The sequence below is a fragment of the Mchenga conophoros genome, linkage group LG6, assembly GCF_057382185.1.
Source record: "Mchenga conophoros isolate Kocher_MC1m ecotype Shallow Benthic linkage group LG6, M_conophoros_male_GT1.1, whole genome shotgun sequence".
NCBI lineage: Eukaryota > Metazoa > Chordata > Actinopteri > Cichliformes > Cichlidae > Mchenga > Mchenga conophoros.
In genome coordinates this window covers 19123648-19145038 of record NC_140531.1, presented here as the reverse complement: position 1 = coordinate 19145038, position 21391 = coordinate 19123648, and the positions used below count along the sequence as shown (strand labels likewise).

Here is a 21391-nt window from a genome sequence, read left to right as displayed (position 1 = left end):
ATTAGGGGCTCTGTTTGCAGCAGAAGCTGCAGGAGACTGTTGCAAAATGCCCTGCAGAGCTCAGGGGAAGTGCAGAGTGAGGGGATAATTGGACAGTTTTGCAGTTTTAAAGTGAAATAAACTATAAAAATATTTTCTTAAAGATTGGAATATATTTTTAACCAAAGTACTGTTTTTGAAAAAAGCGAAACCTTGTTGCGTTGGCAAAGTAATTTAAGACACTGAAGCGCATAAATATGTCAGAAACGTTCTTGAACACAAATGTTGACAGTGGTGTAAGTTTTCAGCAGTATATTAATCCACCAGCACAAACACCGAGATAAAAGGCTCATGAACAAATATTGAACAGTAAATGCTGTATGAGAGCCAAATCAAGATGCATCGGCAAACTATGGGAACTATGATCCTGAGCTCCAGCAACAACGGATACCTGAGAACTTACTCACCTCTAATTGTTCATGACCGTCAAGCATAAATACGTGTCTTAGGTAAAGGGTGAGGTCTTCTGCACATTACATTGCACCTCCATCAAATCTGTCAGATGGAAAAACCATCAATCAAACACAGCATGCTGGTTCTTTGGATAGGAATGCATGACTTATTTCATTGTTCCCTGCAGTTACAGTGTCGTTTAAAAAAAAGTTATTTATCATTGGTACGGAAATCATTGCAACACCTTTTTTTTTTTACTTTTACTCGTCATCATAATCATCATATTAGGCCATTGTGACTAAGATGATCTGAGCTTTCTGGCATCTTAAAAATACCCCAGGATAGCTGAAGTGTTTAAATGATGCTCACTTGGTATTAAGGGGTCTAAAGTGTGCCACGAAGATATACCCCACACCAGTGCATCACCAGCAGCAGCCTGAACCTTTTATATAAGGCAGGATGGATCCATGCTTTCATGATTGTTATGCCAAATTCTGACCGCACCATGCATACGTTGCAGCAGGAATAAGACTCATCAGACCAGGAAACCTTTTTTTAATCTGCTTTTATATTTATTGAGCTCATTTGGTAAAATTATAGCCTCGGTTTCCTGTTCTCAGCTTACAGGAGTGGTCTTCTGCTGCTGTAGCACAGAGAGATGCTCTTCTTGACTGCCTTGATTGTAACTAGTGGTTACTTAAGTTACTGTTGGCTTTGTTACCCAGAAAACTGTTCCTCATTGGATATTTTCTCCGTTTTCAGACCATTCTCTGTAAACCGCTGATGTGTGGGAAAATCCCAGCAGACCACCAGTTTCTGAAATACTCAGGCCAGACCATCTGGCACTAACAACCATCCCTCAAAGTTACCTAAATCATCTTTTTTGTCATTCTGATTTTCAGAATGTGTTAGCAGACAGCTGAACCACTGTACCTAACAAAGCAGCCGGTGCATATCTAAATCCATTTGTATTTACATGAACATAGTAAATGAACAATGATAAAGACCAGATAAAAAGTATATTGTACTATACTGAACAAGATGTTTTTCGGCAAATGTGAGACGACTTATCGTGTTGCTTTCGGCCAGCAGTGGTTTTCTTCTTGGAACTCCAATGAAAGCCATTTTTGCCCAGTCTCAATGCACTCTTAGAGTAAATTTTGTAGGCCGACTCCTAGGAAGGTTCACCACTGTGTCTATCACCGTGGTTCTTTGGAGTCCAAAGCCTTAGAAATGGCTTGTTTAACCCTTTCCAGACCGATAGATTAAGTGACTCAATGGTTCAATTCTCATATGTATTTGAGTTTCTTTTGATTGTGGGCTGATTGTTTTCAAGATCTTTCCCTTTGTGAGGCAGGTTCCATTTAAGTGATTGCTTGACTCAACAGGACCGGCAGTAATCAGGCCCGAGTGCGGCTGCTGAAACTGAACTCTACTTTCCAAAATAAAAATGTGGCTAATCACAGTTAATTCATGATTTAACAATTGGGGCAAAAACACAGGGCTAAGTAGGTTTGCATAGTTTTTTCCCCTCAAATAAAATCATCATTTAAAAACTGCATTTTGCAGTGACTGGTTTTCTTTGTCTAATAACACAATTTGTTTGATGGCCTGAAATATCTAAGTGTGACAAATCTGCATTTAAAACAGGAAAGAAAGAAATCAGAAACGGGGCAAATGCTTTTTCAAGGCGCTACACATAGAGTAGATTCTCATGTTAATCTAAAAAACTTTAAAAAGTACCTCATATCATGACATGCCACACCCACCTCCTCATATAACAGGGTGCTGCAGCTGCAGACCAGGACAGCACATCTGCGGCCCTCCCCACAGGCCTAAACTTTTCATCGGGCTGTTTGCGCTCTCTCTCTCCTTGCTCAGACTGACACATGTTAACCCTGCCTAGCTTTATGCAAGGGAGTGTGCTGTGTTTTCCTTTCAGTTTGTTTAAGAGATTAAGCTGGTGAACCCTAACCCAGGGAGTCCCCAGAGTTCATACCAGCAGTAGCAGAATACTCTCCACCCTTTGATGACAATGAAATTTATTTTTCACAATATTCATGTAAATCAACACATGACAGTTTGTGCACCACAGAAACGTAGGGAAACAAACGCCTTTATAAAGGTGGCTTTAAAACTATTCCAAGTATTGCTACCAATTTCAGTGAACGATCTCTATGTAAAGAGTTGGTTATTCCCGTCTCTCGGGTTGTGCCCAGGCTTTATGATGATAGCTTATATTTTGCATGCTGAAATCACAGGAGGGCCTTTGTCTGGACAACATTTACATCTCTTAACACAGCTGGCACGGCCAACCACTGGCACAAAACAAACAAGGAAGCAAGATAGAAAAACAACTCATAGGTTAAGTTACCACTAAAGAGGTCTTTTAGTGTTAAACATCAAAACAACATGGACCATTTTGGACTTTTTAAAATAAACTGAGGTCGGCTTTAAAGTAAACTTTGAATATAAAGAGGAAAAAATATCTGTTTTGACAGTTTTGGTTACTGAAAATAAATACAGGCCAATTATAGAACAACAACAAGATAACTGTGAGTAATGTATATTGATACACTCATGTTACTGTTTTTTAATAGTTGTAATGATATTAGTTAAAATATTTGAAACAATGTCATTTAAAAGTATAAATATTTTGTGCAGCAGATTTTTTTTCCTGCCATTTCAGGATAGCTCACCAAATTTAAAATAATATGTATTTGAAAACAAAAATAATAAAATGAAATCAGAATTCACTCCACAAAGTATGCAGACTTTGACAGAGGGGAACAATAGAGCAGTAGAGAAGTTAGGTATGTTAGAGCATGTGATGTTTAAGGGGGCGTGGCCCTTCAGGTTGTCTCTGCAGGTAATACACTCTTCAGGTAAAGCTAAGTGACTCATTCGCACACACACCTTAAGCACAACAATTGGCACTTCAACTCTTCACCTTAAACCGACTACACTTTACGGGAATAAACTGAGTAAAGACCCGCATTTAACGAAAGAGGACTTCACAGAAGAGCCGTTACTTCCACTGCTTTTGAAGAACTGCTGAACTGTTTGGACCCAGGACCCTGAGCATTTACAATCGAATGCAAACTTGGAGCAGGACTGCATATCAGACAGATCTCCTGTTTTGATTTGCACTGTCAGGGTACTGCCTACTAATTTGCTTTCTCTGACAGAGGGAACAACGTCAAAGCTGTGCCACTACTTCTGCCGTGCAGCTTTTCCAGTAAGTAATCTATCTCTTTCTTTTGAACTGTCCATGACAATGCCAGTGGTCAAAGTAGAGAAAGACTCTCCAGCAGATACCACCTTGCTTGCCTCCAATCCTCCACCGCAGACAGAGGAGCAGCCGCGGGGTCGGAGGAGGAAGAGACCTCTCCAGCGCGGGAAACCACCATACAGCTATATTGCCCTCATCTCCATGGCTATTGCCAACTCCCCTGACCGCAAACTAACACTGGGGGGTATCTACAAATTCATCACAGAGCGCTTCCCCTTCTACAGAGACAATTCAAAGAAATGGCAAAACTCCATCCGCCATAATCTGACTCTGAATGATTGTTTTATCAAGATCCCTCGAGAGCCAGGACGACCTGGGAAAGGCAACTACTGGGCACTGGACCCAAACGCTGAGGACATGTTTGAGAGTGGCAGCTTTCTGAGACGCAGGAAGAGGTTTAAGCGCTGCGACCTGAGCACATACACTTCATATGTGCATGAAACACCAGTTTTTCCCCCCGTTCAGATTACCAGACCAGCTGCGTACACCAACTCAGTCTATCCCAACATGACACTCAGTCCCACATATGGACAGCAGCTGCCCTCTGCCTACTATCCCTCTTCGTCGCCTCCGGGGTTTGGGCACAGTCAGACCCGCATGTTCAGCATCAACAACATCATAGGACACCCGACTCCAGCCAGCATGCTGGCAGGTCAAGGACCAGAGGTGATGCAGCAGCAAAGCCGGAGCTTCAGTCCCGAAGGGCTTCCGAATGGATCCAGTCCCTGCAGCTTGGGAGCTCCGGGTTTCCAGAGTCAACCGTGCGGGGGATCTGTGCCACCCCGCTCCTCTACACATCCGGCGTTCACCTACTCTGGACAAAACAGCCATTCGCACCAACATGCACACCAGGGCTCGTACGGACAGGGTCACACCCAGGGCATGGGGTACGCTGCAGGAGGACGGATCCACCCCTCAGCTCACGGCCCTGCAGAAACAGTGGATCATTACGGCAGGGTCTCCCCAGTGCAGCTGGGGTCTTTCTCCCAGTATAACAGCGCTGCAGGTCCTATTGGAAACACTGGGGGATACCTCAGACACCCCACCTACCCGGGGAATATGGACCGTTTTGTTTCTGCTATCTAAGCTACTGAGAATGTAAAGCCCAGCTTCTCACTACCTTTTATTTTTTGTTAGGTTTTTTTTTTTTAAACAGAGACTCGTGACGGCACCAAATGAGCCAGACATTTCTGTGCACAAAATCCAACTGCTTTATCTTTGTTTGTGATGTTTATCAAGGACAAAACTGAGCAGACTGACCTCTCTTAACACCACTGTGATTTTCTGAATAATTGTAGAAACCAGTTTCACTGCTGATAACTTACTTTAGATATCCATTAAGCTGTTTTGTTTTAATGTCTAGGCCTTTTTAACAGCAAGTATGTGACTGTAACATACATATAATTTTGTGTGCTGATATTTTTTTTTTTTTTGTTAAAACTGGAATGTGCCAGTTGAATATTTTACACTTCCGTTGAGTTTAAATGAATTGTTTGTATAAATTATTGTGCTTCGTGGTCATAGGCTTTGCAGCAAAGTGGCTTGTGTGAAAAATAAATATCAGCTTGTATTTTGTTGCCAAGTAAATATGCATTTTTAGTTTACTGTTCTTGGAAATAAACAATGATAAAGCACCTTTGTTCTATAAGAATAAAAGATTTTAAATTTGTGATGAGTGATTGCAGTTGAAGTAGTTGTGAAAGAAGAAATTTACACCATATGAGTTATATTTGTATCAGCTATAAGTGAATTCTAATTTTAAGTCTTATAAAGTAACGAGGGCCAAAAGGTCCAGACAAAATTAAAGCAGGAACACACACACACAAAAATAAGTCCAACCCTCTTTCTTTTGTGCTTCTAATGCTTTCTGGGTCAGCTCAGCTGGTTTGAAGTGCCGTCTGGAGCCACACCAGTAACCGTGACCGGTCTCAGCCGCATGTCGAGACACCAGTGCAGCACTGGGCCACATGCAAATCCACTAATCAAGAAAATGAATAGACTTGCCACTCGATGCTTCATGCCTTTGCGTTAAGACCACATAATACCAGAAACCTCTTCCACACAAACCCTGCAAATCGGACGAGATGAGACACAAAGAAAACAATTAGAGCTAAGACAATTGATTTTTTTTTAAATAAGAAAACAAAAGGAAACCTTTGGTGATTGATGCAGCTTGCTTTTATCTCCAGTTTAAAAAGTTTTCTTTTACCGCTTCATGCTGTGAAAACCCTTGGAATAAATAGAAAAGTTTTTTTCATGGCCTTGTAAAAACAACAAAAAATGGAATACCACTTTATTTCAACTCTGCCGCTTACTTTGTTGCACCTGGGATGATGGCACACACCTCCTTAAAAAGCAGAAGACGTGGCAGTAACGTGGCATTTACACCCACTCGCACTGTAGTTTAATATGAATGAGACATGGGGCTCCATCTTTTTCAACTTTTGATGTTAAGTGAAAAAGCAAGATTCTCTCTTTTAAAACTGCAAATCTTTGTACACCAAAGAACTATCACTAGACCCAAGATGCTATAAGAGAAAAAAAACATTTACATGTTCAGCATGTGTGTTCAGTGTCCATAAAAGATATGGTTAATATCAGCATTATTTTATTCTCAAATAATTATTTTATTCTCAAAAATACAAACATTTAGAAGGCAGACAAGCTAAAACATGAATAAACACACACGAGGGAAATAAACACATCAGCCAATGTATTCAACGAGCTGCCGGAGCTGTTCACAGTTCTTCACAACTGCCGGCAACGACAGCAAGGTCTGTGAGGCAAAAAGGAAAAAGCAGCACATTATGGCAAACATCCAAACAGACGCTGCGGTTTACAGAATATGTTCCATGGTATGAAACATTTCTCACCTCCCGAACTCTGTTGATCATGTTGTTTAATATCTGAAGCTCGTTCTCACTTTTCTGCTGGTTGCTCTGATAGATGATTTGCTGTAAGAGATGAACATCCTCATGAACGCTCACAAGAAGACCATCTAATGTTCCTCTAAGTCAATAAATACTGTGTGAATGCTGATATGTAGTCAGGAACGTGATTGATACCGGGTACGGTCAGGACTTACATGTCTCTTTGCCCTTTCAAGAATTTTTACTTTGGCCTGCTCGGCTTCCTGAAGACTGGCCTTCAGTCTCTCCACCTGGGGATCAAATGGAAGTTTATGAGAAAAGAGGAGGAGGGGGGGGGGGGGGGGGGGGGGGGAGTCCCTTTAAGCTGCAGTGTTTCCTCAACAACAGGCTGAAAAGTCAAGTTTACTTATAAGCACATTTAAAAACAGCTGCTGTTGACCAAAGTGCTGTACAACTTAAGTAACATAATAAAACCATAAAACTGATCTAACAAGAAAACATGAGTTTAAAATACATAAATAAATAAATAAATAAATAAATAAATAAATCCAAACTCGGTCAATTTTAAAACTTGAAAACTATGGAAATACGTAATAAATAATGCTTCTGATAAATCATACCTCTTTCAATGACTTGATGTTCTCTTCCATGAAATGTTCCGGCTTAGTCGACTGGCCGCCAGCTTTCCTCAATTCATCCCGAAGGAATTCAGACTCCACCTTCGACTGCTGGAGAGCGCGACGAAGCTCAGTGATTTCCCTTCTCAATTCCTGGAGAAAACGTTCATTTGCATTTAAACAATAACTACAAGAATACGTAGTAGCTTAGAAACACCGGCAGTATTATTTTGGTGCCTTACATTATTGTCAGTCTTCTGTTTATTTAGGATTTCCTGTGTGTCTTGCACTTCAACTATCAACTTAGCCAGCATTTTCTCATCCTGAAAAGAAAAAAAAACAAAAAAAAAGAAACTTCAGAGTTTTTCTCTTTCATCGGTCAGCCGTCCTCCGCACCCATCCTGATCTTTCTTATCACAGATGAATAGAGGACAAAAGATGTCCAGCAAAAGTCATCCTTACCTGAGTTTTCTGCTGCAGAGCCTGATTTGCCTTCTCGACCAGCAGACTCAGACGGCTGAGTTGATGCTTGAGCTCAAAAACCTCAGCTTCATGTCCGTTCTTTGCAGCACGCTGCTCCACCTGCAGGCCACAGCTGGAATAACACATCAGATAACAGTTGGGGGGGGGGGGGGGGGGGGTTTAAAAAGAAAAAAGCAACAAGATAATTGGATTACATTTGATGTTAATGTACAAAACAACAACTTTCGAAAAAATCATTTATTTCACTTTGTTTTTAAAAATAAATAAATAAAATGAAATAAAATAATAATTAAAAAAATAATAATTTTACATTACAGCTTACATTTGGCCATGCAGCTCCTCCAGCTGAGCGTCTCTGCGCTGCTGCACCAGCTTCAGAGTGCTGACGAGCTCGGTGACGGTGCTGCCCAGGCCAGTAAGCAGCTCCGCCAGGTGGCTTTGCTCCTCTTCCTCTGGTTGAATCTCGACTGTGCTCATATTCTTTTTAGGAGTGATGGCTGCGATGCGGGTGAAGGCGCTCATCTCGCTGAACAAAGCTTCACGCTGTGGCTCGAGAGTGTCTGAAGGGACTGAAGAGAAAGTAAAACTTAGTTGTTTCTTATTATTATAATTACATTTTAGACTTTTATTATCTGTTCCATTTTTTATTACAGTCCCTGGTGGCTGTGCAGATATATTCCCACCTGAAAATGATTCCTATAAGAAAAACGTTGCCCACTACCTCCTTTATCCAAGGGAAAAACAGGATGAATTGAAGTGCATGTGTAGCTCATATAGAAAAGTTGGTAAGAAAAGGACCATTGAAGAAAGAATTTTTATATTATGCAATCATATTATTGATGCCTCCTTGAGAAAAAAAGAAGAAAAAAAAAGACCCAGTTCTTTTGTTTTTTGGTAACGCACCACTAAGCCTTCAAACAATGAAATTAATACCTCCTTTTCATAAAGGAGACACATACGTCATGCTGAGCACGTATTCAAATCATGTTTGAGACATTCAAATCACACTGCTCTCTGAGGGAATCTCAGCGTGACTATTTAAAGAGACTTGCTTGCAGCTGGCTTAACAACATAATTACGCTGGACCACATTACAAGTGAACTAAAAACTTTTTGAATTTGAAATTTGAATAGTTTGATCTTCATCAAACTACAGACAGCGTAATCTGTATAAACAAACAGCTGTACTTTCCATGTGAAAACACTATTCATAGGCCTAAAAAAGAAAGTGAACCTCCGTGCTAACAACTTTCATAGAAGTCAAGTGTTTGTGCATTGTGATTTGCAGGAGGTGACTCACTAACACGACTATGTAAAGTCTGGTTACTGAGAAAGCCTGTTCTTCTTAATGAGGAGTCGCAGCACCGTAGATGAAGCGTTACAAGCTAGAAAAGGTGCTCATCACTCCACAAGTGGATGCAAAGATCCCCATGGCAACTTGTAAGGCTAAAGAAAACCCCAAAAGTAGGAGCATATGCATGAAATCTCATGTGTCGACTTTAAGGAAGATACAGCAAAGGAATGTGCTGTTATCCAAAAAGACAGGTCACTATGGGACGATGTTATGTGGACAAATGAAATGACAAGTCTGGAGGAAACATGCCATCACACACCACCAGGAGGGATCAGCCCGGGTGCAACACCGGGGTCTGACAGTTCAGGTATTGGCTCAGAGTCCTGACCTTAACCCAGGTGAGATGTAGTAACCTGATCAACTGAAAGAGTGGAAGCTTCATTAGCAGTTACAATAACATCTGATGGAGCTTGTTGCTACTAAAATGAGATTCTATAAGTGACTAAATTCAACCAGCTCGACCATGTTTTCCAGCTTCAACTCTGTGTTTGAGTGAGTGATGTGATCAGAATCACAGTGCCTCCTGTTGTGTTTAGGATGAAAAACAAATGCTGACACGTTATATTTTTTTAATAATCAATTTAAAAGAGAAAAAGAAAAACTAGCATCTTACTTATGAGTGAACTGACACACATGGGGTGAACAACAGTACCTGTTTCAGCAGGAGTGTCTGTTTTGACCTCTTCCTCTCTCTCAGCAGTTGAGGCACAACGCTCCACGCTGTGGACTGACTGAGACTCTTCACACATCTGTGGTTTCTGAAAAGTAAGACATTTAAATCCAAGTGGGAAAAGACATGCAGTACTGCATCTATAGCATAAGTTCAATAGTAAATGATGTTACAACATGATTTATAAATGCTGTAAACAGTTGCTTCTGATGTCCAAATTACAACTGCAAATGTCAAGAGCTCACAGCCACAACGACGCATTCTTTTAATTTAATTTCAAAATTAAGCTTTGCATACTCTATGCATTTGCATTACTTGTCGCAGATCATCTGCACATACAGTGGAGTCCATATCAGGGCCCAATTAAACTAACATCTGTGAAATTGAGCTTCCAGCTGCATCATTTCACCATTATCAAAACTAGTAAGTTTAGACAGGCAGTCACAAAGCACTGTACACGAAGGTTAAAATAAAACAGAACATTAAAATAAAACATAGAACATTAAGTAATAAAATAGACAATATAAAAAATACAAAGGATAAATTGTAACTATGCTTTTAATGGGCTGTACAAAGCAAACAGAAAGGGGAAAGAAGCCTGTAACAAATACTGATATTCAATGAGCTCCATCCACATCCAAACAACTAAAACAGCAAAAGATTAAAGACCAAGAAAAACAGGCTCCGCAAAAGGATATAAAAGCTAAAAGCCGGCAACTCAGATTCTGAAACTGACCAAAATTCACTGAACCAGCACCTAAAGATCAAAACTACACTTCACGTACAACTGTTTTGCTTCCACCACGATTTAAAAAAAATAAAATTAATAAAATTTAAAAAAAAAAAAAAGAAAAAAAAAAGAAAAATCTCTCTCTCTCTCTCTGTGCTCGAGACCAGTTTCCAATCAAAAGTGTTTATTTTCTACTTTATTCCCTTGCATATTACGCACCGGTCTCCTGTTGTGGACAGTGTTGTCTGCCTCTCATTTTTTTTGTTGTTTGTTTTTCCCCTCCAAATAAATAACTGACAAGAAACTCTCATTTCTGCTGTTCAATACTGAAGAAATTTCAACTTTTACAAATTATGCCAAATTTCAAACGCTTAACTATGCCTCTAATAAAGCGTCTGAAACTTTGCTCTGCAGCATCAGGTAATGTTGATATGCTGTTTCATGGTTTTCTTCAGTTCTCGATCTACTGCAGAATATTTTCAAGGGATTTATCTGCTATAACAGACCAGGCTTAGAAAAACTCCTTCATATTTTCTGTTTTATCCTCAGTAACTTTGACACGATGGCATCTGCTGTGGTGCTTACACCTCTGATTAAGTGTCAGCTTTATTTTTATACCTAGAAAGTTTACACTGAGTTTATAATTCCAGAGAATCAGTCAAGTCGCTTTGGGCGTGTCATTTTCAAGCAGAAACCTCAGAAAAGCTCCTGGGGCTCAACAGGTTAAATAAAAAGTGCAATATTGTAACTGCTTTAGATTCTGTTCTTAACTTCCAAAAAGTATGTATCGAATTTAGAGGGTTCTTTCGACAGTACATACCCAAGATAAATGATCTTAGATGATAATATTTCTGACCAAGTCAAAATCTAACTGAATGGAATCAAACCTTGTGAATCAGAATTGAATCGGTTGTAGGAATCAGTGACAAAACCCGGGCCTAGTTCTGATATTGTTTTACCTTTTCATCAAGTTCTTCATGGAGCTTGTTGGTCAGTCCCCTCAGTGTGTGATGCAGCAAAGTGATTTCTGTGACCGCCTGAGCCATCTTCTCTTCAAGCTCCAGGTTTGCTGTCCTGGCTCTGGACCTTGTGGCTTTAAGTTCTTCCTGCAAATTCCCGTTCTCAAGCCTCCATCACACAAACACACAGAGGCAAGTTATCATTCAGTGTGCCAACAAAATGTTAAACATCATGAGAACAATTTGCACTAAGATTTATTATTACAAACATAAGGCCATAAGGCAAAAGACTCCAGTCCAGAAAATATGTATGTGAGTATTAATCCTTGAACATTTTACAGTTTTTCCTGTTGATATAGACCTGCCCCCACAGCCATTCATACTACCCCATCATAGTTAAGAACTAGAAAAGTGGGCTGTATGTAGCCCTCGATGTAAAATGAGTTTGACATCCCTGATCTAAGAAACTGAGCACAGACAGACAATTTTGTTCTATTTAATCCGAAAGTTTTTTCAGGCTCAGTTTGGGCTTTTCAAGCACATCACCCTCAATGGCTTATTTATACTTACTTAAGTTGACAAACTTCTTTCTTCAGGTCCTCACACTGGATGTTCCTCTCCCGAAGGCTCTGCAGGTTTTCCCTTAGCATACGCTCACTTTCTGCCATCTGCTCCCTCGCCAACTCGTTCTCCATCTGTAGGAACTGATGCACACAGACAGCAGGAAAATTAAACCTAACATCCTCCCCTCAAGGTTAAGTCGCATATTATTCCTGTAATAACCAAACGCCTCATGCTTCTCTGGTGTTAAATGAGACAGATACCCTCTCTAATGCTCACCTCGTTCATTTCCCGCACACCACTGAGCTGTGTACAGACATCCTGGAGCTGCTGGATCTGCCGACTCTGAGACTGTGAGAGGGACTGCAGCTGACTGAGCTGCTCCTCACTCTGAGCCAGAGCCCGACTCAACTCGCACACCCGCTGCTCCGACTGACCCAGTGATGCCTCCAAGCTGGACAAGGTCAAAAAGAAAAAAAAACACAGCAGTATTCGGATATATACTGCAACATTTATGTTGCAATTTTTTTTTTCTTCAATTTTTTTTTTTTTTATCCTTTACTATTAACCAACACTTACTCATTTGCTCGATCTTTAGCCTCTTGTTTGTCTTTCCACGACTCCTGCAACCTTGAATAAAAACAAAATAAGGCCTATTTTAAAGCACATGCTGCAATTCAGGGCTTTTTTTTGCCTTTCAAAGTTTACCCTGTTAACAAGTAACCACCAACCCAGTGTTCACTTCCATTTTTAAATTTCTATGCTTGATTTCTTTCATCAATAAGGAGCATCATACTTTGTAGTCTCAGCAGCCAGGGCCTGCTCCAAGAAAGTGTAGGATGCCAGCGTGGAGGAAACTGTAGCAGACAGCTCCGTCACCTTCCTCTCTAGCTGACCCGTCTCTTCTTCTTTTTCAGTCAACTTCTCTCGCAGTACACACATCTCTGGATTTATTTATTTTAAAAAAAAAAAGTTTAAGTCCATAGGTTGTCAAGAAAGAAAGCATTTTGAAAAAGAGGGAGCGAAATAGCCAGAGAGTTATTTCAGTTTTTACCTGATGTCAGAATTGTCACCTGCAGATTTAAATCTCCAATCTGCTCCCTGGCAGCTTGGAAATTCGAATGAGTTTCATTCAGTTCTGCTTCAATCTGATGAGGTTTTTTTTAAGCATATGAATAATTTTAATCAGACATGTTGACTACAGGTACAAGGCTGTAAATATCCTGAATATAACAGATGCCTTACCTGCTCTCGCTCTTCAACAGCTTGGTCTCTTACAGACATGTGCTCATCTCTCTCTCTCAAAGCAGCGGCAGCTTTCTCGTTCAGCTTCAGGAGCATGGGAGCAGTTTTGTGCAGAAGGCTCCTGACCATGAAGAGCTATAAACAGATGGCATTAGCATCAACGCATTATCACATTTTAACAGAGCAGTAAATGCTCTAATAGTGAAGGCTGTATTAAAGCACCTAAAGTTTCAACTAAACAACATTAGAACACATTAAATGGAATTTCAAACCGAATTTTAGAAAAAGGTACACTGCAAGAAGATGATAATATTATTATTAATAATAATAATAATAATAATAATAATAATAATAATAATAATAATAATCTCACCACTAGATGGCAGTAGATTACAGCCAACTGAATTCTGTTTTCTTACACCACCTAATTCAAGTGCATAATCGTAGCTACAGTGGCCACTATAGGATATACATGTTTATAAAATAAACATAAAAAGACAAAATATTGAGCAGAACCCCAGTGACTTCTGTGTCACCTTCATAATCTCCCTTTCTGCAATTCCTTTAATCTACTCTTGTTTTATCCAGAGGCCGGTCACAGTCTCTTTCGTTCACATTTTCACTCCTTTAGTGAAGGAAACCACTTCTCAGATGATAAAACATAGGTGTGATCTTTTATATCTTGAGTCTGAGGGTGCAGACAGAAAATGCAACTTGCCTCCATGGCACAAGACACGAACGGCAACAAACCGATATGGAGCTTGTCTGAGTCTTTGGCGTGCTACGTATGCAGCCGGTCTGCAGCCGCATACATAAAACATGATTAGCTGATGTCCATCTCGGCCACTGTATTCAACATGGCCAGGCAACACAGGGGCTTCCACAAACCAGCACATGCTCCTATGTATTTTATTTCCAGTTTTACGAGAGCGTATCAATTTGTAGGAAGACATAATTATACACTTCAATGTATACTTATGAGTACTGAGAATATCCTCAACCAAAAAATGACTGACTGTACCTTTAAACAGCACTATTATGTACAGGATGCTCATGTGGTGGATTTTACACCAAAGCCTCGTGTTTTTAGAAACCCACAAACTACAACAGCAGTAAACACCATTCAAACGGAGCCACTGTGCTGCTATCAATGTCACTCAGATTAAACTAAAAATGAAAACATAAGAACTGGAACCAAAACACTGGTTCTTTGTTTCTTTGCCATCATATAGAAACTGCTGTGATACATGTTCATTGACTGTCATAGTTCAAGGTTTTTAGTATGAGCGTACCTCTTTCATCAAAGCGGACTGTTCATCCATGGTTTCAGACAAAAGATCTGAAGCAGAGTCCAGGGTTGCATTATAAGCCTTGTTTAACACAACCTGCATTAGTAAAGACAAAAAGAAACAAAGAAATGACACTCACATATTACTTTAAATACAATTATTGAGCTGTTTATTTTTTGGCTTGTAATCTGTACCAGTTCTGGATAGCTCTGGTTTAGGGTGGCCAGCAGCTCTTGCTGAGACCCCACACTCTTCTCCAGAAGTGAAATTTCTGTGGCACAGTGTGTCCTCAGCTGTTCCATCGCACTGAAAGCCTGACAACACACAACCACACACACATTTAATACCCCTGGAACAAATAATCCTCTTAAACACACAGCCAGCATAACTTCTGCAGATATTTTTATATGCTCCAGAAAAACTGTTGGTCAGCTAAAGCAGAGGTGTTTACACAGTGAGCTATGTTTAACAGACAGAGAGGTTTTTTGTGTCACAAAGGTGGCTCTCTTTTTAACCTGGCTAGATCACCACAGTAACTTATGCTAAACACATTACCTGGAAACGCAACCTTTGAACTGATTCTAGTATGCTTTAACTGCTACTTTTTGCTTAAATTGAAATAAACAGCAGCACTGAGCAGTAACATAAACACAATTTAACAAATTTATCACATTAATGATTCTCGGCAGCATTACTCTGTTATCTTATTTTTCACACTAATGTCCATTTTACTGATATATTTTTCAATAACGTTTATAGATCTCCATTACCCAATGCTCTGAGCACAACCTGCTCCAATCAGACATTCTCAATAGACTTATGCAGAAGAAGAAAGGCAGATAAATGCTCCCTTTAATGTGATTGTGAACAGAGCCTGAAGCAGGAAGCCTGGATTAACAAAGAAAGCTGAGAACCAGCTTCATCTCTCACTGGGGTTTTAGGTTTTGTCAAGCCAGCTAACGCAAAGAACGGCTGGCTGTATTGAACGTGCTTCATAGTACACCCTTCTCCTCAGGAGGTTGCCGTTCCTCTACATTTAGACTAAACAACTAAAACACCCCAAAAGGACTTACTGCCTCCTTTGCTGTGAAGGCTTCTTCCATTTGAGTCCTCATGTCATTTCTCTGATGAAGAGCTTCTTTGACCTTCTGCATCATTCTGCTCTGTATGTCCTTTGATTTCTCAAGTAGAGACTTCATGTGCCCATACTAAAAACAACATGAGAAAAATATACCTCAACTCAGTTGTAGCACATAATCATGTTACACTAACACCTTAAGCCATAAATAACTGATGAATAATTACAAAAACAAGCATACTGTTTAACTTGTATGAGACAGAATGAGGTAACATGCTGTACGTACATGTGAAATGAGGCTTTGATGGTCCTCTCTGACTATGTCACCAATTTCATTCATGTTAGAGAGAGCAGCGTCTGTGTCACTTCTGACAGAAGTCTGTTGGGACAAATACACACACTTTACTCTTAGTAAAGAAAATATTGACTGTCTCAATACACACACACACACACACACACACACACACACACACACACACACACACACACACACACACACACACACACAAAAAAAGCCAGTGAGACGTGTTTGAGCATTATATCCCAGTTTAAACAACATGAGCTGTGTGGTTGTTTGTGACTTACCATGGTGATCTTCATGTCTTGCAGACTCTGGATAACGTTTTGTAGAGAACTCCCATCAAGCTCCAACTCCCCAATCCGACTCAAAGCTTCCACATACAGGTCTCTATACATTGTGGTCTAGATATAAAATATAAACAACTGACTACTTAAGCAGTAATCCTTTGTTATATAATGAGATCAGAGTTGAAAGCTTCCGTTTGAGGAATATTTTAAGCTGTGACATATGCGAAACTACTCTAATAGAGTCCAAAAATCTAAATATAGAGTAGAAAATGAGCATAACAGGTCCCCTTTAAACAAAATGTAGATGTCAACAGATACCTGACTGAGTTCGGTGTGGTCTGTCTGCACGAGTTTCTCCCGGAGGTCTGAAGGAGCAGGGCCTGCAAGCGGACGTCCTTGTGCCCTCGCTGCAGTCAGCTGTTGCACCAGGGCCTCAACCATCGTCATGCTAGACATTAACCTCTGTTCCAGCTCCTGTCTTGGGAGGGACTCCAAGCTGCCTGGAGGTAAACTGGAAAACCAATGAAAGAATACTGAGAGGCAAACAAAGAAAATACTAAAAGCAGATTTAGCTTCATCTATACTCACAACTGTTGAATAAATGGCCAATTTACAATGGGCACTTACTTCCAGAGGAGCGGGTCAGTCATAGTGCAGGAATCAGCCACAGAGAATTCCCTCTTCCTCTCAAACAGGCCAGAAGTATTGAGGCTGTGGTCAACCAGTTTCACAGGACTACTGCCCACACAGACACTGTGAGACTTTACAGGAGCAGCTTTGGCTGGAGGGGCAGGAGGTGGAGCAGGAGCAGAGACAGCAGCAGGGCCCATCTTTCCAGACGCCATCATGAGGAACTCTGCCATTTGTCGAAGCTGCTGCTGAAACGGACCATCGGAAATCAGTGGGAAATTCAGCAGTGGTTTCTCAGCTTCAGTCTGAGGCTCTGCAGAGACTTTCTGTCCCAAATCCTTAACTGGCTCCCATAGTGGGCTCAGACCAGGATTCTGACCCAGGGCGGTGGAGTTTAACAGAGGATGAGGCATTGGGCTTTCCAGTTGCTCCGCCCACAACCCAGCACGGTCAGCATTAAGAAGAGCAAACAAGGTTTTCTCACCCTCAATAGCAGAGTCATCAGCTGCAAACTTGCCTTGAGCAGGATCCCCAAAAGTCTTTAAAAAAGACAGAGAAGCTCTCCTAACGGGACTAAACATTCCCAACCCCAAAGCTGAGGTAACCGAGGGACACTCCGACAGCGCTTTCAGTACATCAGTAAGGTTCTCTGCATGAGATTTTTCTGCAGAGTTACAAAGAGCAGGTGCATTTCCAGATGAGCCAATGGCACTGTCTTTTTCCCCACTGGATTCAGCGGGTCCTCTGGTGGAGTTCACTTCAGAGACATGCTCCTCTTGGTCTTGCTGTTGCACTTCCACAGCTGAAGGGCTCTCTGCTGAACCTGCAAGTTGACTGCAGTCAGAAATCTGAGTAGTCTGAACCACGAGAGACAATGCACTGTCAGCAGGATTCACGGTACAGTTAAGCATTTCTTGCCCTTTGCATTTTACAGTTTCAGTATCCAAAGCTTTTAAAGATCCATTAGCCACCAGAGATCTGCTAACAGCTGATGGGTCAGTAGCTACCACAGCTTCACCATTGTTCTGTTGGCTGTTAGCATCTTCAAAGGCATCTTGACAATAATCATGTGTGATGGAAGTGAACAGATAGTTTTCACTGAGGGGACAGATTACAATCTGGTCCTCATGCAGAAGGGATGTCTTCTTCTTGGGAAATTGGGCCTCATCTAATTTTTCATCTTCAGCTGGAATACAACAATCAGCTGTGACACCACCTTGGCTCCCAGCCTGGCTATCAGATACCACTGGGCTACCACTGTAGTGTCTGACCATTACATCCTCAGTGCTGTCTGCCAATGCTTCCTGGGTAGTCAAAAGGCTGTCACATGGAGCTGATGAATGAGTCTGAACATTACAGTATGGATGATCAAAGTGACCAACTGTATTATCATTTTGTAAATCACAGTCACCAGCTATTTCAGTTGAATCTATGGCATAGCCATGTGTCTCACTGCTGCTAACAGTATGGTCGGCTGGTAGAACAACGGACTCTTCTCTTGGAATTTCAATCTCTCCTCCAGTGCAGTCCAGTGATTTAAAGGACAGTCCATTAGCACGTTTTTCTGAACCACGTGTTGTCTCAGATAAAGCCTTAATGACAGGATCAACACCACCATCATGGCTACAGTATGGATGATCAGCATGTTCCTCTTGACACTGCTGGTCAAAGTCACCGAAGCAGTTGGTCAAATTTATACTGTCATACTCTAGAGGAGCACCAAGCTCTTCCTTGGGCAGAGGAATGGTTTCGTTGTGTAATCTGGTGGCATCTGAAACTTCCACCTCACCTCCATCACGAAGGAAGGATTTCCAAGTGAGATCTGCCTTTCCACTGCAGTCACTCTGAAAAGCTGTTGATTCTTCTGTGGCTTGTTTGTTATCCAGATCACAAGAAGCCGGTGTAGTGCTGTCAGTTTCACAGGGAAGTGCTGCGCTGATGTTAACAGAGTAAGTGTCACTCTTCTCAAGAACATGATAGGGATGTTCGATGTGATCAGAGCATGACTCCATTACCACACTGTCAGAGATGATGCCATCTTCAGATTCAGTGTTAGATGTACCCTGGTCCGTAGATAAAATAATACTCTCCTCTGCATGCAGTAAAGAGCCTAATATCTCAACTTCACCACCAGCACAAGTGAAGGATTTAAATGTTATATCTGAAAGTCCACAAGCAATCTGAGTAGTTGTTGTATCAGTTTTTGGAAGATTTGTTTGTATCATTTTGGTGGATGGAGAAGAGTACAGCTGGGGTTCTTGTTCACTCAGTGGAAGATCACCCTATTAATGAAAATAAGTAGCGGTTAAAAAACAGCACCACAAAAAGAGAAAAAAAGACAAATTATATTTGTAAGTATTAGTGTATACCCACCATTGTCATTTTGCCAGCATCACTACTGATCTGTGATTTTGATCTGAACTTTGATGAGGGAGTCGACAAGTGCAGAATCTCATTGTCCAGACTTCTCAGAGGGGTACGCTCGCTGGATCGGCTGGAGAGCTACCATCAACAAAGGTTGAATTATCCATTAACTAATATGCTCAGAGATAACACTGTACAGTATGCACAACAGAATACAAAAGTCTTACCAAGCCTTCCCCTGTGGAACTTGAACTCCTGGAAGCCATTACTCTGAAGTTCTCAGAAAACTACGTTTACAACTGGAGGACAAAATCAGGAAGACAAAAGATTTCATATTTTACCAGTTTGATTTAAATGCGGATTAATCTATTTGGCTGTAAAACCAATAGCTCCGAATTAAAATAGTTGGTTTTCCATGCGAGTGCTAAAACAGGGTCTTGCTCCTCATACTAAAGAATTATGTGATTTCAAGGCAAGTTACGAAAGACAAACCCCAGTTCTCCTTGACTGCAAAAACTTTCCGGAATTTAATCACGATCACGAGTCTTCAACAGTTTGTATAAGACAAGTTAGTCGGAACTTTTTAAACATTTCGTTTGTGCAGAGAGAGTCTGTTAAGTTCAAATTAGCCCCATCATGACCCCTTGTGTGGATGTTGTCTTCTTGTTATGAAGGTTTCTTCCGGGGCAGAAACAAAAGGAAAGACGATTACAGCAAACAACCATGTTGCAGAGTTTAACTGTTGTTTTACGATAGACAATGTGAGAATGTTCTTTAAAATCCTGCACAGAGATCTGCTTGTCGTGTCAAACTAGCTGAGAAGCTCACATACTGACATGGCGTTACGTATTGGCCTAGTTGACAAGAATAGGCCATTTCAAGCATTAATTTAATAACTTCGAAAATCAATGTGAGAATTCACAGAATTCTAAAATTCACAGAAAGTGTTGCAAAGAGTGAATATTGCAAGGGCGTAAACTACAGTTTAAGAGACCGGTACCAGTCGATAGCTAACCGTAAATTGCACTCACTCTAGTTACTTCTAACAAAGGCACTTAATTAATAGCTTAGCTGTCCGAGGCAAACGCCCTTAAATCATGTAAAAGTATTTTACCTTTTAAATTTTACCAGCTAACGTCAACCAGCGTTTTAACAGAGACGAGGACAGGGTAAACAAATCTTGTATTGAACTACCATCCACCGCGTTTGATTCAAAAACACGAATAGCAGCGCTGTTATTGGTCCATTTCTCTTCTTCGTTGGTTGAGAGAAGCACTAGATGGTTGAGATCTGTACCTTTACTCACTGCTGCCTCCTTCGGGAAAATAATGTAATTGCTACAGCATGTTCCTGTTACTGACAGAAAATTTACACTTTTATGTTGGCTCTTAAGTATATTTGTTTTTTGTATTGTTTTGTTTTATGTCAGCGTTTTATTAAAACTTCGTGTCTGCATAAAAAAATAATATCTGACTCTTCAGTTATTTCCACTGCCTTCTTATATATTGCTTTACAAGCTGGAAGCCATGTAGTTACATGGAAAAATGACCCATAAATCACTCTTTTTTGGGAAACAAGTGTAGGAGCAGAGAGTGATACGTATGCTCCATGAGTCTGGACAATGACGCAGTTTTGTTTAGCTTTGGTGTCTACCAAACCAGCCATCCACCCAAACAATATTTCAGTTCTTCTTTTAGCTGCATCCCACCATCTGCCTAGCATCGTCTTCTGTGTCATCAACAATGACCGCTCTGCAGTCAGAGTCAAAATAAGCTTTATTGTCAAAGACCATATGTACAGTCATACAAAGGAATCTGAAACTGCAATGTTCCCATGGCCCTCAGTGTACACTAAAACAATATAAAGATAAAAATAAAATAGCAGTCTTATGTACAACACAATGCAATACAATACAATCTTATATAAACAGCAGTGTGCAACACAATCATAGTGATTGTGGGTAAGTTTCGGGGGGCTGGGGGGCGCAGTCAGTGAAAAGGCAATGACGGTGGTTTGGGGGTGGAGGGTTCAGAGGGAAGAGGTGAATGCAGGTCTGGAGTTCGTGTATGTGAGAGCATGGAGTGAATTCAGCATCCTGACAGCCCGATGGACGAAGCTGTGTCGCAGCCCGGAGGCTCTTCAGTCTCCTTCCTGATGGCAGCAAGCTGAAGAAGTTATTGGAGGGATGAGTGGAGTCACCTGTAATGCAGTGAAAATGACGGCCCCAACA

The 21391-nt window shown here is 40.8% G+C and overlaps 2 protein-coding genes across 2 annotated transcripts; one reads left to right on the top strand and one right to left on the bottom strand.

The window, feature by feature from the left end:
- The first annotated feature begins 3353 nt into the window (after positions 1-3353).
- On the top strand, positions 3354-5538 carry foxe1 (forkhead box E1). Its single transcript, XM_085278635.1, has one exon. It carries the CDS (start codon positions 3704-3706, stop codon positions 4808-4810), a length of 1107 nt encoding a protein of 368 aa, XP_085134761.1. The 5' UTR covers positions 3354-3703; the 3' UTR covers positions 4811-5538.
- Positions 5539-6327: 789 nt separating this feature from the next.
- spag5 (sperm associated antigen 5) lies at positions 6328-20414 on the bottom strand. Its single transcript, XM_085276644.1, has 25 exons — positions 20276-20414; positions 19389-19460; positions 19171-19299; positions 16795-19079; positions 16486-16678; positions 16165-16281; positions 15866-15958; positions 15575-15709; positions 14696-14815; positions 14505-14597; positions 13213-13347; positions 13022-13115; positions 12764-12911; positions 12547-12597; positions 12247-12421; positions 11977-12110; positions 11407-11575; positions 9700-9805; positions 8017-8263; positions 7674-7806; positions 7454-7534; positions 7215-7364; positions 6810-6884; positions 6598-6678; positions 6328-6500 (listed from the first exon to the last, which is right to left on the bottom strand). Exons 2-25 carry the CDS (start codon positions 19425-19427, stop codon positions 6429-6431), a joined length of 5055 nt encoding a protein of 1684 aa, XP_085132770.1. The 5' UTR covers positions 19428-19460; positions 20276-20414; the 3' UTR covers positions 6328-6428.
- Between the last annotated feature and the right edge of the window lie 977 nt (positions 20415-21391).